This window comes from Equus przewalskii, chromosome 26, assembly GCF_037783145.1.
Source record: "Equus przewalskii isolate Varuska chromosome 26, EquPr2, whole genome shotgun sequence".
NCBI lineage: Eukaryota > Metazoa > Chordata > Mammalia > Perissodactyla > Equidae > Equus > Equus przewalskii.
The window spans coordinates 38,507,404-38,518,573 of NC_091856.1; the positions used below are offsets into that span (position 1 = coordinate 38,507,404).

The 11,170-nt window shown below is 58.1% G+C and overlaps 2 protein-coding genes across 7 annotated transcripts; one reads left to right on the top strand and one right to left on the bottom strand.

The window, feature by feature from the left end:
* The first annotated feature begins 3,585 nt into the window (after positions 1-3,585).
* Positions 3,586-5,716, top strand: PAXX (PAXX non-homologous end joining factor). 6 transcript variants are annotated; one of them, XM_070596270.1, is made up of 7 exons: positions 3,586-4,308; positions 4,383-4,443; positions 4,689-4,738; positions 4,813-5,003; positions 5,081-5,149; positions 5,319-5,403; positions 5,482-5,716. In XM_070596270.1, exons 1-7 carry the CDS (start codon positions 4,208-4,210, stop codon positions 5,525-5,527), a joined length of 603 nt encoding a protein of 200 aa, XP_070452371.1. In that variant the 5' UTR covers positions 3,586-4,207; the 3' UTR covers positions 5,528-5,716. The 6 variants fall into 6 exon arrangements, with proteins under 6 accessions (XP_070452371.1, XP_008542999.1, XP_008543000.1 ...); XM_008544777.2 differs by having other exon boundaries at positions 5,505-5,716; XM_008544778.2 differs by having other exon boundaries at positions 5,509-5,716.
* Positions 5,717-6,358: 642 nt separating this feature from the next.
* Positions 6,359-8,371, bottom strand: CLIC3 (chloride intracellular channel 3). The gene is made up of 6 exons (XM_070596269.1): positions 8,291-8,371; positions 7,363-7,472; positions 7,151-7,276; positions 6,910-7,016; positions 6,654-6,829; positions 6,359-6,573 (listed from the first exon to the last, which is right to left on the bottom strand). Exons 1-6 carry the CDS (start codon positions 8,324-8,326, stop codon positions 6,415-6,417), a joined length of 714 nt encoding a protein of 237 aa, XP_070452370.1. The 5' UTR covers positions 8,327-8,371; the 3' UTR covers positions 6,359-6,414.
* Positions 8,372-11,170: the final 2,799 nt, after the last annotated feature.

Sequence of the window (11,170 nt, forward strand, 5' to 3'; positions counted from 1 at the left end):
TGTCTTATTTTGAAATCCACTTGGTCTGATATAAGAATTGCAACACCTGCCTTTTTTTCCTTGCTATTTGCTTGAAGTATTGTCCTCCACCCCTTCACCCTGAGTCTGTGTTTGTCCTTGGGGCTGAGGTGTGTTTCCTGGAGGCAACAAATTGTTGGATCTTGTTCTTTAATCCATTTTGCCACTCTGTGTCTTTTTATTGGAGAGTTCAATCCGTTCACATTGAGAGTGATTATTGATGCATGTGGACTTAATGCTGTCCATCTGTCGCTCATTATCTTGTTTTCCTGCATTTCTTTTCCTGTGTGCTTTAGACTACCCATTTGATACTGCAATTTCTTATGCTGGGTTTCTTAGATTTTTCCTTATCTATGATTTGTGACTCTGTTCTGTACTTTATTTTAGTGTCTACCTTGAAGTTTGTATTTAGAATCTCATGTATAATATAGTCTATTCTCTGGTGGTCTCTTACCTACTTGACCAATACTGATTTAGACCCTTTGCTCTTCCCCTCCTAAATAATTATTTTCATTTTTTATTCCAACTTGTCTTATTAATTTGTAGTTAGAGTGCTAATATCGTCCTTGTTTTGGTAGTTTCCTTATTTTTACCCTAATGCTATAATTGAATATTTGCCATCCTGTTCTGGTTCTATCCATCGGTCTCCCTAGTCTGTGGATTGTGTCCCCTTTCTCCCTTTTTTCTTTTTTCAGGTATGAGAGCCTTCTTGAGGATTTCTTGTAGTGGAGGGCTTTTAGTTACAAATTCCCTTAACTTTTGTTTGTCTGGAAAAGATTTAATTTCTCCCTCATATCTGAAGGAAATTCTTGCTGGATAGAGTATTCTTGGCTGAAGGTTTTTATCCTTTAAATCTTTGAATATATCACTCCATTCTCTCCTAGCTTGTAGGGTTTCTGTAGAGAAATTCGCTGACAGTCTGATAGGGGCTCCTTTATAGGTTATTCTCTTTTTTTTTCTTACTTCCCTGAGTATTCTTTCCTTATTATTCCTATTTGCCAACTTTACTACTATGTGCCTTGCGGTAGGTCTTTTTACATTGACAAATCTAGGAGATCTAAAACCCTCCTCTACACACATTTCTCCGTTGGTCCCTAGATTTGGGAAGTTCTCTTCAATAATTTCGTTAAGCACACTTTCTGCTCCATTTTCCTTTTCCATATTCTCGGGAATTCCTATGATCCTTATGTTCTTACTCCTCATTGAATCCATTATCTCTCGGAGATTTTCCTCATTTTTTTAAATTCTTAGTTCTCTTTCTTCCTCTGTCTGGCGCCATTCAGCCTGTCTGTCCTCGATTATGCTAATTTGCTCCTCTATGTTGTCTACACAGGCATTCAGGTAATCCGTATTCTGTTTTATGTGGTCCATTGTGTTTTTCATCTCAAGTAATTCTGTTTGATTCTTCTTTATGATTTCAATCTCTTTTGTGAAGTAACTCCAGAACTCGGCTTGTTTCTCTATCTTTCCCTCTACCTCATTGAGTTTTTTGATTATAGCTGCTCTAATTCATTATCACTTAGTTTACCTAATTCCAAGTCCTCAGGACTTAATTCTGTGTTTTTATTGTTTTCCTTCTGGTCTGGGGCTTTTATAAATTGCTGGATGGTAGAGGAGCGGTTTTTTCTCATGGTGGTAGAATTCAGTTGCAGTTACAGCCTGTCGCCACTAGATGGGGGTCGAGAGCGGCGTGTTAGCTCTCCGCCTTGGGGCAAGATGGCTGCGCCCACAGGCTTTGCTGGGGGGGAGGGGCTGTTACTCACACGCGCCGGTCTGGGTTCAGATCAGTTCTGTTCTCTGGTATCCCAAGGCCCTTGATTTATAGGGTCCCCGCGGACGGAACCTCCCCCCACCGTCAGCGGGTCTCCACTGAATCAGCGGCAGGAGCGGCAGGAGTCCTGGATGATCCCCCGGTCGCGCGGCCCCTCCCCCGCTCCTTCCCGACCGGCGCTGCAGCAATCGCAGACTCTAGGGGAGGGAGCGATCTTCTCTCTACCGTTCCAGCGCCTCCGAAGGTGTAAAGCTAGGTTTATGATCTCCTCCTTCTTGGTATTGTAGGTCTCTAACGAGCTGGCATTATGTTTATTCTCTGAAATTCAGTTCTTCCAATCTTTTGTTGTATTTTGGAGGGGAGAGAATCCTGGGTCAGCTCACCCCGCCATTTTGCTGCGCCTCTCTTTCCCTACCCCAGAATTTTGCCGGTTAAAACAACGAGCCTGTACTATCTCCCAGTTTCTGAGGGTCAGGAATCTGGCCCCAGGTGCTCCGGCCTCGGGCACAAGATCTCTCATGAGGCTGCAGTCAAGCTATGGGCCACAGCTGTGTCCTCATCAGAAGGCTCCGCCGAGGGGGGGTCTGTGTCCCAGCTCCCTTGCTGGTTGTTGGCAGGCCTTCATCCTTTGCCACGTGGATGTCTCCACAGTGCTGCCTCATGTCATGGAGAGCAATTCCAGAGGGAGAGGGAAGTGACAGCCCATCCTTCCTGCTGTCCTCTCTTGGCTGGAAGTTACTCAATCTAGCCCACACTCGGGGGATGCACAAAAGTGTAAACGCAGGAGGGAGGCATGGGTGGGGGCCATCAGCTGCCACAATAGGTAAACCAGAATGTACTTTACATAGTGACAAGTGTGGAAAACAACAAAACAGGAGGGAAGACATGAGATGTTAGGCAATGTGTTGACATTTTATATAAAGCCACTAGAGAAGCCCTCACTGAGAAGGTGACTTTTGAGTAAAGACCTAAAGGAAAGGGGCTGCCCCGTGGCCAAGTGGTTAAGTTCGCGCACTATGCTGCAGGTGGCCCAGTGTTTCGTTGGTTCGAATCCTGGGCGTGGACATAGCACTGCTCATCAAACCATGCTGAGGCAGCGTCCCACATGCCACAACTAGAAGGACCCACAACGAAGAATATACAACTATGTACTGGGGGGGCTTTGGGGAGAAAAAGGAAAAAAAATAAAATCTTAAAAAAAAAAAGTTAAAAAAAAAAAAAAAGACCTAAAGGAAGTATGTGAGTCTGGGGAAAAGGCGTGCCAGGCAGTGACAACAGCACGTGCAGAGGCCTTGAGGCAGGAGCCTCAGAAGGACTGACAGTTGTGAACCAGGAGAAAGCAGGAAACGAGGTAGGCTTGGCTACAGGCACACTTGAAATACATTTTCAGCATAGCTCAAGAACCCACCAGCCACCCTCCCCACGGCCACCATGTGGTCACCCTAGCCTTCTTGAAAAGCCTTGAGCAGAACTGTTCTGTGCCCACTCTGGGGCCTCTGCAGGGGCTGCCCCTCTTTCTGGGAACCCCCATCCTGGTGTGCTCCATCCTTCTCTCCCCCAAAGTCACGGCTCCAACGGCACCTGCTCCCCATCCGAATTGCGGAAGTGCATAGCTCTTGCACTGCCTGAGAGTGTCATCTTTCGTTGTTAGCTGTTTGTCTCTCCCATTAGATCTCACAAGCGCCAGGGGAATAGAGGCCTCCATCAAAGTGCGCTCAAGGACAGCAGGGGGCACAGAAGAGGCGCTGGGAAATGCCATGGAATGGATGAACGAGGGACGGAAGCTTTCTGCGCTGGTTACCATAATTTATTCATAAAATACTGTTGTATTTTGACTTCGGTTCGGCGTTAGGAAGCTTTGCGTTTGTATCTGAAGACGACGTGAGAAATATACGGGGGAGGGCGAGACTGGGCGTGGAGGCCAGGGGGAGGCCGCTGGGACCAGCGAGGGTGGCCGGCAGCGGGGCTGGACACGGGGCAGGGACTTCCGCGCAAAGGAAGGAACCCCGGACTCGGCGGGGACGGCGGGCGCGCAGGGCGGGTAACGCCACGCGGGCCAGAGAGCTGGAGCCCGGGGCCCCGCCGCGCAGCGCACGCGCCGCCGGGACAGCGCTCCGCACAGCCCGGCCCGGGAGCTCCGCCCACTGGCGCAGACTCCACCCCATGACTAAGCACCGCCCACTTAACCCCGCCCCAGCCCTAAGCCACACCCACGGGCTCAGGCCACGCCCCACAGGGAAGGCTCCCCTCTGGCTAGGCACCACCCACGTAGCCCCGCCCCTGCGGCCTAAGCCCCGCACCACCCCGAACCCGCCCACTGGAGCAGGCCCCGCCCCCGGAAGCCATCAGCTCGCGCAGGCGCCCTAGTCCCACAGCTGCGTCCGGCCTGGCCCAATCCCCCGCTCCCGGGGTGCCGTGATGCCGCTGCCGCCGCTGTGCACTTTGCCGCTCGGCCCTGGGCCCCCGCGCTTCGTGTGCTACTGCGAGGGGGAGGGGAGCGGGGCCGGCTTCAACCTTTGGTGAGTGGTGGGGTCCGCGGGGCGGTGGAGCGCGGGCCTCCCTGCGCGTCGCGCCTGACCTCCCGTCCCCGCAGTGTGACGGACGCCGCGGAGCTCTGGAGCACCTGCTTCACACCGGACAGCCTGGCGGCCCTCGTGGGTAACGGGGCTCCTGGGGGGCATGGCAGCCCCCGGCACGCCCTGCCTGCAGCCAGACCACCTATGGGGTCGAACGGGCGGTCTGGGATATCCTGGAGGGTCTGGACACCTTCCCCCGGCTCTGTAGCCGTGGTCCTAAGATCGGCCTGGGGTCCCGGCTGGCTCTGGGTCGGGCAGGTTTGGGGTGTCCCCAGTGGTTCTGGGGTCTCGGGCAGCTGGTGACCAGCCCCTATGCCCTGTAGAAAGCCCGTTTTGGCCTGAGTGCGGCTGAGGACATCGTCTCCCGGTTCAGGTGAGCCCCTGAGCGGGAGGAGGGTGTGGCCGCGGGGGCTCTGGCCTCAGTACTCAGCGCCGCTCCTTTCCCAGGGCAGCCTGCAAGCAGCAAGCTGTGACTTTCACCCTGCAGGAGGACAGAGCATCCCTGACCCTTTCAGGGGGGCCCTCGGCACTGGACTTTGACCTCTCCAAGGTGCCGGGCCCAGAGGCTGCCTCCAGGTTGCAGGCACTGACATTGGGCCTGGCAGAGCGCGTGTGCAGCTTGGAGCGGCAGCTGGCAGGTAGGGTGGGCGGTGGGCACCTGGCACCCTCACTAGGGTCCCCTGCCTGTGCCTCCATTCCTGGCTTTCTTCCCCAGCTGCGGAGGAGACAGCCGCCAGCCCAAGGAAGAGCCCCAGGCTGGTGGGGCCTCAGCTCTTCTTACCAGGTAAAGCCTGTCACCTATGATGGGCTGGGGCTGTCCTCTTTCCTCTGGGACTCAGTTTCCCACGAACAAGCCTCAAGCTCCAGAGAGAGGATCTGTCTTTGTGGAGAGGGGGTTATGGTCCTGGGATCCTGCCGGGTTCAGGACCCCCCTCCCATCCTGTTTTCCCCAGACCCAGATCCTCAGAGAGGGGGCCCTGGACCTGGGGTCAGGAGAAGGTGTCCAGGAGAGTCCCTCATCAACCCTGGCTTCAAGAGGTACCCACCCACCTGCCCCTTCCTCCTGTGCTCAGGGTCCATCCCTGGAGCCCTGCCCTTCCCTCCATACCCCTGTAGTGTCACCCGCTCTTCTCTCCTAGTAAGAAACCAGCCAGTGGTGTAGACTTTGACGACCCCTGAAGCTGCAGCAAAAAGTGTGACCCTGCCAGGAGTCCACCTTTGCAGAGAGGGGCAGCCCCTGGGACCACCACTGGAGACCACACCACCGCCACCTGCCCGTCCTGCTGGCCAGCAGGAACAGAACTGCTTCTGGAGCCCCTTCCACGTCAAATAAATGGCTTTCTCAGGTGAAGCTCCTGGCCAGGCTCTCACTCGTGGGGGCTGGCTAGGGCAGAGGGATCAGGGATTCCCTGGGGCCTGCGATCTGGGCCTGGGGCCACAGCACAGAAACAGATGTTCCTGGCTCCATTCTCTCTTCCTGGTGGAGGAGCCGCCAGCTGTCCCTGCCTGGCCAGCCCAGGAGTGGAGAGGGTCGTTCGTTTGCAGCAGGGCCAGGGCTTCCCAAGTTTAGAACTCTGTTTCCACCCCCACTGGGCACACCCCTCATTCTTTCAGACCCCACCCAGCAGGGCATAGCCATGAGTACCTTACACGATGTACACAGTAGGTCCTATGGGACAGGAGAGGTGGCCTGCCACCTGGGGCGGAGCGGAGGAATGTCGGCTGGCTGGGAGCCCAGAGGTGTCCAGGCTGTGTGCTCTGCTCCCCACCCTCCTTGGCCATCCTGCAGCCCCGCCCTGGCCTGACTGGTTTGGGAGCCCAATCCAGTCCCTGCCATCCCTGATGAGTAGAGGAATGGGCTGTGCCCCACCCACCATGCTCTCTGCCCCAGTCGTTCTGGGCTGTCATGTGAAGCTGAGCGCCGCACAGTGGGAGTTTGGGGGTGGCAGAAATCTCGGGGCTTCTGGTCTCTCGGATGTCAGGACACGCTTACTGGGGCAGATGCCTTTATGGGGCTGCAGAGAAGTGGTCAGGGTGGCAGCGGGGGCGCTAGCGGGGGTGCACGGCAGGCCGGTAGGCCGCCAGGATCTCGGCGCTGTGAGGACACGTGTACTTGAACTCCTTCTCCTGCAGTGCTCTCTCCAGGTAGTGGCGGACGCCGCGCAGCTCGGCGGGGATGGGCGCCTGGCGGAAGTGCGCGCACACCGTCTGCGGGCGAGGGGCGCAGGCACGGTCAAGGCCTCTGCCAGGGCCCGCCCCACCGGCCCCCGCGCCCAGCCCGCGCTCACGTCCACGATGTGCAGCTTGGGCAGCAGGCCGCAGTCGGCCAGGGTGAGCTGGTCGCCGTCCAGGAAGCGGCGGCGCGACTCGCGCAGCTGCGGCTCCCGCGCCCTCTCGTGCTCCAGGGGCGCGCGCAGGTAGCTGTCCAGTCGGGCCAGGGCGCGCAGCAGCAGCTGGTACAGGGCTGGGGGCGGGGCTGCGGTGAGGAGCCGGCCTGGGCGCAGCTCCTCCCCGCCTCTCGCCACAGCCCCCGACCCTCCTCACCATGGTCCTGCGCGGGCACCGGGTTCTTGATGAACGCGGAGAACTTGTGGAAGACGTCATTGCCCGCCGTGGTGGACTCCCTGTAGCGGGGTGCCAAGCTGGGGAACCTGCGGGCCGGTCGGGCCAGGGGAAGGACTTGGGTCAGACCCTTGTGCCGCCACCCCGCCCCCCGGGCTCCGTCCTGGCGGTGTCCTCCCTGGGGGCCCCATCTCTCGTCCTCCTCCCGCGCCCGGGCCCTCACTCGGGGGGCCCCAGCGTCTCCTCCAGAAACTCCTCAATCTGCATCGTGTCCGTTTTGGCGTCGCCGTCATAGAGGAGGATGGGCAGCTGGGAGCCGGGGGCGAAGTCTTTCAGCACATCCGGGGACCTGTGGGCAGAGGCGAAGGGGAGGCGGCTGGTCCAAGGGGAGCAGAGGCCAGGGAGGGGTCCCCTGGGCTGGGGTGGGGGGCTCACCTGCGCATGTCCACGGTGGTGAGCGTGAAGGGCACGCCCTTGAGAAGCAGGATCATGAAGAGCCGCTGACAAGAAGGGCAGTGCCCCACGCTCTCGCCGTCCTCGCTTGCCTGGGGTGGGTGGAGTAGAGAGGTTTTAAGGGCAGGGAGCAGACCCAGGAATCCAGCCACCAGGCTGGGTGGGACCAGGCCTCCCACTGCCAAGAGCCTGGAGCTGCTCCAGGGCTTGGGCCCGGTTGGGCACGGCCTCGACAAGTGGCCCGTGAGGGCCCTTGACTTGGTCCCTGGGAGGTGGGGAGGGGTGCAGAGCTGCTGGGAGCCTGGAGGCTGGGTGAGGGCACAGGCTCTGAGACCTGGTCCCTTGACCCTTATCTTCAGAGCCTGGGCAGAGGCCAGGCCCCTGGGCCCAGGCCCTGCAAGCTGGTCGCAAGGGTGGGGTGGGCCGAGTGAGCTGTTTTCTGAGTGATTCACCCGCCAAACGGGGCGCCGTGGCTGGCAGCACACTCACTGCCCAGCGCCCCAAGGGTCGGCAGGCAGCCATGGCCTGGCAGCCGTGCACAAGGAGCCACAGACCCGGGCACTGCCGTGAGCACCAATGGTGCTGCCTGGCCCCCTCTCCTGCTGTGTTGTCCCCAGGCTCCACTTGGGCCTCGGCTGCTGGCTGTCTGGTTGGCACCTCCCCACCAAGGGGCTTTTTCCTCTAAGAGGGCTGGGCTGGGCCCAGGAGCCAAGGCTGGGAGTTGGAACCCCTACCCCTTTGGGGCAGCTCACTGGGTCCTTGTCCCCCAGGCTGCCCCTGCCTTACTCAGCCAGCACAGGGGAAGGGGCACAGACACTGCCTCAGAGACCCACCCCTTGGCCTGCCCCAGAAAGCGGAACCACAGAACACCCCCTCCCGAGTTCTCCCCCCAGCCCTGCCTGCCCGGCACCTTGACAAACAGCTGGAGCTTGGAGGTTTCAGCCATGGCGGGGAGCTGCAGTGGCAGGGCACAGGTGGGTGGGACCTGGGGAGCTCTTAAAGGCTCCTGGGTGCCCCGCCCTCCGCAACCCAGCGCCCGCCCCTCAGGTCACCTACAGGGGCAGACAAGGTGGACAGGGCTCGCTGTTTGAGCGTGAGGGTGTGACCATGAGGGGACCTGATGCTCAGGACTGGCCTTGGGCCTGTGAGGCTGAGACCAAGCTGCCTGGTGCAGGCTGAGCTCACCATGGACCATGGGAGGGTAGTGATGGGCGCCAAGACCACTGGACCGGGAGGCAGGGAGTGAGGGGCACCAGCCTGGGAGGGGGCGGTTCTGGGTCAAGATCACCCCCATTGTGGACCCCACAGCCCTCCCTGCAGTGAACAGCACTTTGTCTCTTGGGGACCCCAGCCCAGAAAGCCAGGGAGTGGGTAGGAGAGATGAATAGCCTGCCCCCAGCCTCAGTTTCCCCATTGGCATTACCAGGACATTACAGGAGTGATCAGCTCGCCTGGAAGGGATGCCCCCTCCCAAGAGCTGAGCTCTGTCATGCAGGTCCGTGTCCCGTCCCCGTCCCCCTGTCTCCCCCCCGCACCCGCCCGGCCCACATTCCAGACGTTCTGCCACTCGTAGGGGATGAGCCTGGCTCAGGTGTCTCTTCCCAGCCCACCCCACACCCCTGTCTCCCAACGCAGGCTTCTCCCCCTCTTAACCTTTCAAAAGAAGCACCAGAAGGCTCTTAGAAGCCACGACCTCCTGACCCATGGGATCCGCCCACACCACACTGGGCTGGGAGGAAAAACCCAGGGGAGATGGGAAGCCTGCAGCCCTCAGGTGTGCGCCCGCCCTGCCCAGCCCCCTGACTTGACTGGAACCCACAACCCGCTCCACCCGTTGGGTCACCCGCTGCACCTCCCCCACTCAGCCTGGGAGCCAGAATACTCTGCGCCGCCAGGTGGCCGAGAGTGGGATCTGCCCGGCGCCTGGGCCTCCTTCCCCAGGGCCTCCAGCCTCGTGGCCCCTTCGTGGACCCCACACCAGCATGCCACCCCTGGAGCCTGGGGGCTGACCCTGATACCCTGTGGAGTTCGGGCAGCCCCTTTCTGGGGCCTGGGCCTCCCCTGCACCTGCTGCCACTGCACCACCAGTATTTTGGCTGCTCCTTGACAACGTGGCGGGCGAGCCCACCCCCACTTTCCTGCTTCCGGACCCGCAAACCACCGCCCTGGAGAAGGGCCCGAGGCCCCTCCACACCTGCTCGCGTTCACCAGATGTCTGTGTATTTCTCTGTGTATAAAAATACCCTTACAAATCCATAAGAAAAACGGTGAAACGGACAATGAACAAACAGGTGGTTCAGAGAAAAGGAGATACAGACACGGAGAGAAGATGGGAGGGCGTGTCCCACCGCACACTTAGTCCAAGAAACAAAGCAGAACAAGAGATGGTTCACGGGCTGAAACGTGGTAACCATCTTCTCGGCAAAGACTCGAAGAAACGCTCTGCTGGGGCCGCCAGGTCAGCTGGCAAGATGGCAGCAGCCATTGAGCCGGTTCACCCACCTGGGAATGTCCCCGAAGTGTCCTTGTAAATACATGAGGGACAGTGTCTGTGGAGTCCTGGTGCATCCACGGGAGAGGACAGGGGAGTGGGTCTCTCTAGTCTGCAGTTTGGTGGTTCTGTGGCTGAACCGTGCCCCCAAGTTCCTATGTTGAAGTCCTCACCCCCTGCACCTCAGAATGTGACCTTGTTTGGAGATAGGGCCTTTACAGAGGTCGTCAAGTTTAAACGAGGCCATTAGGATGGCCCTACTCAACACGACTCTTTTCCGTATAAAAAGAGTAGATTTGGACCCAGACGTGCACACGCAGGGGGAGAACGCTGTTTGAAGATGGAGGCAGAGGTCAGGGTAGTGCTTCTACAAGCCGGGAGTGCCAAAGATGGCCCGCAGACCACCAGCGGCTGGGAGGGAGTGTGGAACAGATCCTCCTTCGTGGCCTGAAGGAGCCAGCCCTGCCCACGCCTTGATCTTGGACTTCGGCTTCCAGACCTGGGAGAGAATACTCTTGTTGTCGTAAGCCGCCAGTGTGTGGTGCTTTGTTAGGGCAAATCTAGCAAACCGATACAAGTGGGAAGAAATAACCCAGTACATTGAAAAAATCTACGCATCAGTAATTATTGTTCTGAGTCTGTGCTTATATATATGTGAAAAAAAGACGAAAGGACCACATACAGGATAGCCTCTAATGATAGAAACACAGATAGCCAACTTGTGCACTGTTTGAATTTTCTGCCGTGTTTTCATAGTAAATGTTTTTAAAGAAGGGAGACCAGAAACTCATGGTCACCAGCCTTAACCTGACCCACAGCCTACCCAGGCCACCGGGGTTGTCACTCAGCTCTCTCAACACTCCCTCCCACCCCCTGCCCCCTGCCTCATCCACAGAGCAGCCCCGGGGACCTGGGGCCTAAGCCGGTGTCTTTCTCCCTTCATGGTCCCAGGAGTGGCAGTCCCTGCCTCATGGATGAGTTGGAACCTCTTTTCTCCTGAGCCCCTCTCGGTGGGCCCCTCCCAGTGACATTTTAACAGCTCCAGACACAGACTTGTTGGACAATGAAGGGGCGTGGGGGCGTCAGGGTCTTAGTGGGAACTGTATAGGTTTTCCCAGCCCCGCCTGCTGAGGACTGAGAATTGGGGAGCACACACAGAGCCCAGATGGGGAGTTCCAACTACCCCCCCAAAGGAACCAGAGCTCCCTGGGGAAAGGGCTGAGCCTGGGTGTGGGGCAGGGAGTACGGGGGACCTGGGAGCTGCAACAGATCGTAAGGAAGTGCTCCCAAAAATGTACA

What these genes read in the sequence shown, in the direction of transcription:
- PAXX (XM_070596270.1), top strand. Translation starts at nt 4,208, where the DNA reads ATGCCGCTGCCGCCGCTGTGCACTTTGCCGCTCGGCCCTGGGCCCCCG. An exon ending in GGGGCCGGCTTCAACCTTTG is followed by an intron (nt 4,309 to 4,382) that starts GTGAGTGGTGGG and finishes CCGTCCCCGCAG; the next exon opens with TGTGACGGACGCCGCGGAGC. An exon ending in CGGACAGCCTGGCGGCCCTC is followed by an intron (nt 4,444 to 4,688) that starts GTGGGTAACGGG and finishes TATGCCCTGTAG; the next exon opens with AAAGCCCGTTTTGGCCTGAG.
- CLIC3 (XM_070596269.1), bottom strand. Translation starts at nt 8,326, where the DNA reads ATGGCTGAAACCTCCAAGCTCCAGCTGTTTGTCAAG. An exon ending in GAGACGCTGGGGCCCCCCGA is followed by an intron (nt 7,017 to 7,150) that starts GTGAGGGCCCGG and finishes ACCGGCCCGCAG; the next exon opens with GTTCCCCAGCTTGGCACCCC. An exon ending in GGTGCCCGCGCAGGACCATG is followed by an intron (nt 6,830 to 6,909) that starts GTGAGGAGGGTC and finishes CCCCGCCCCCAG; the next exon opens with CCCTGTACCAGCTGCTGCTG.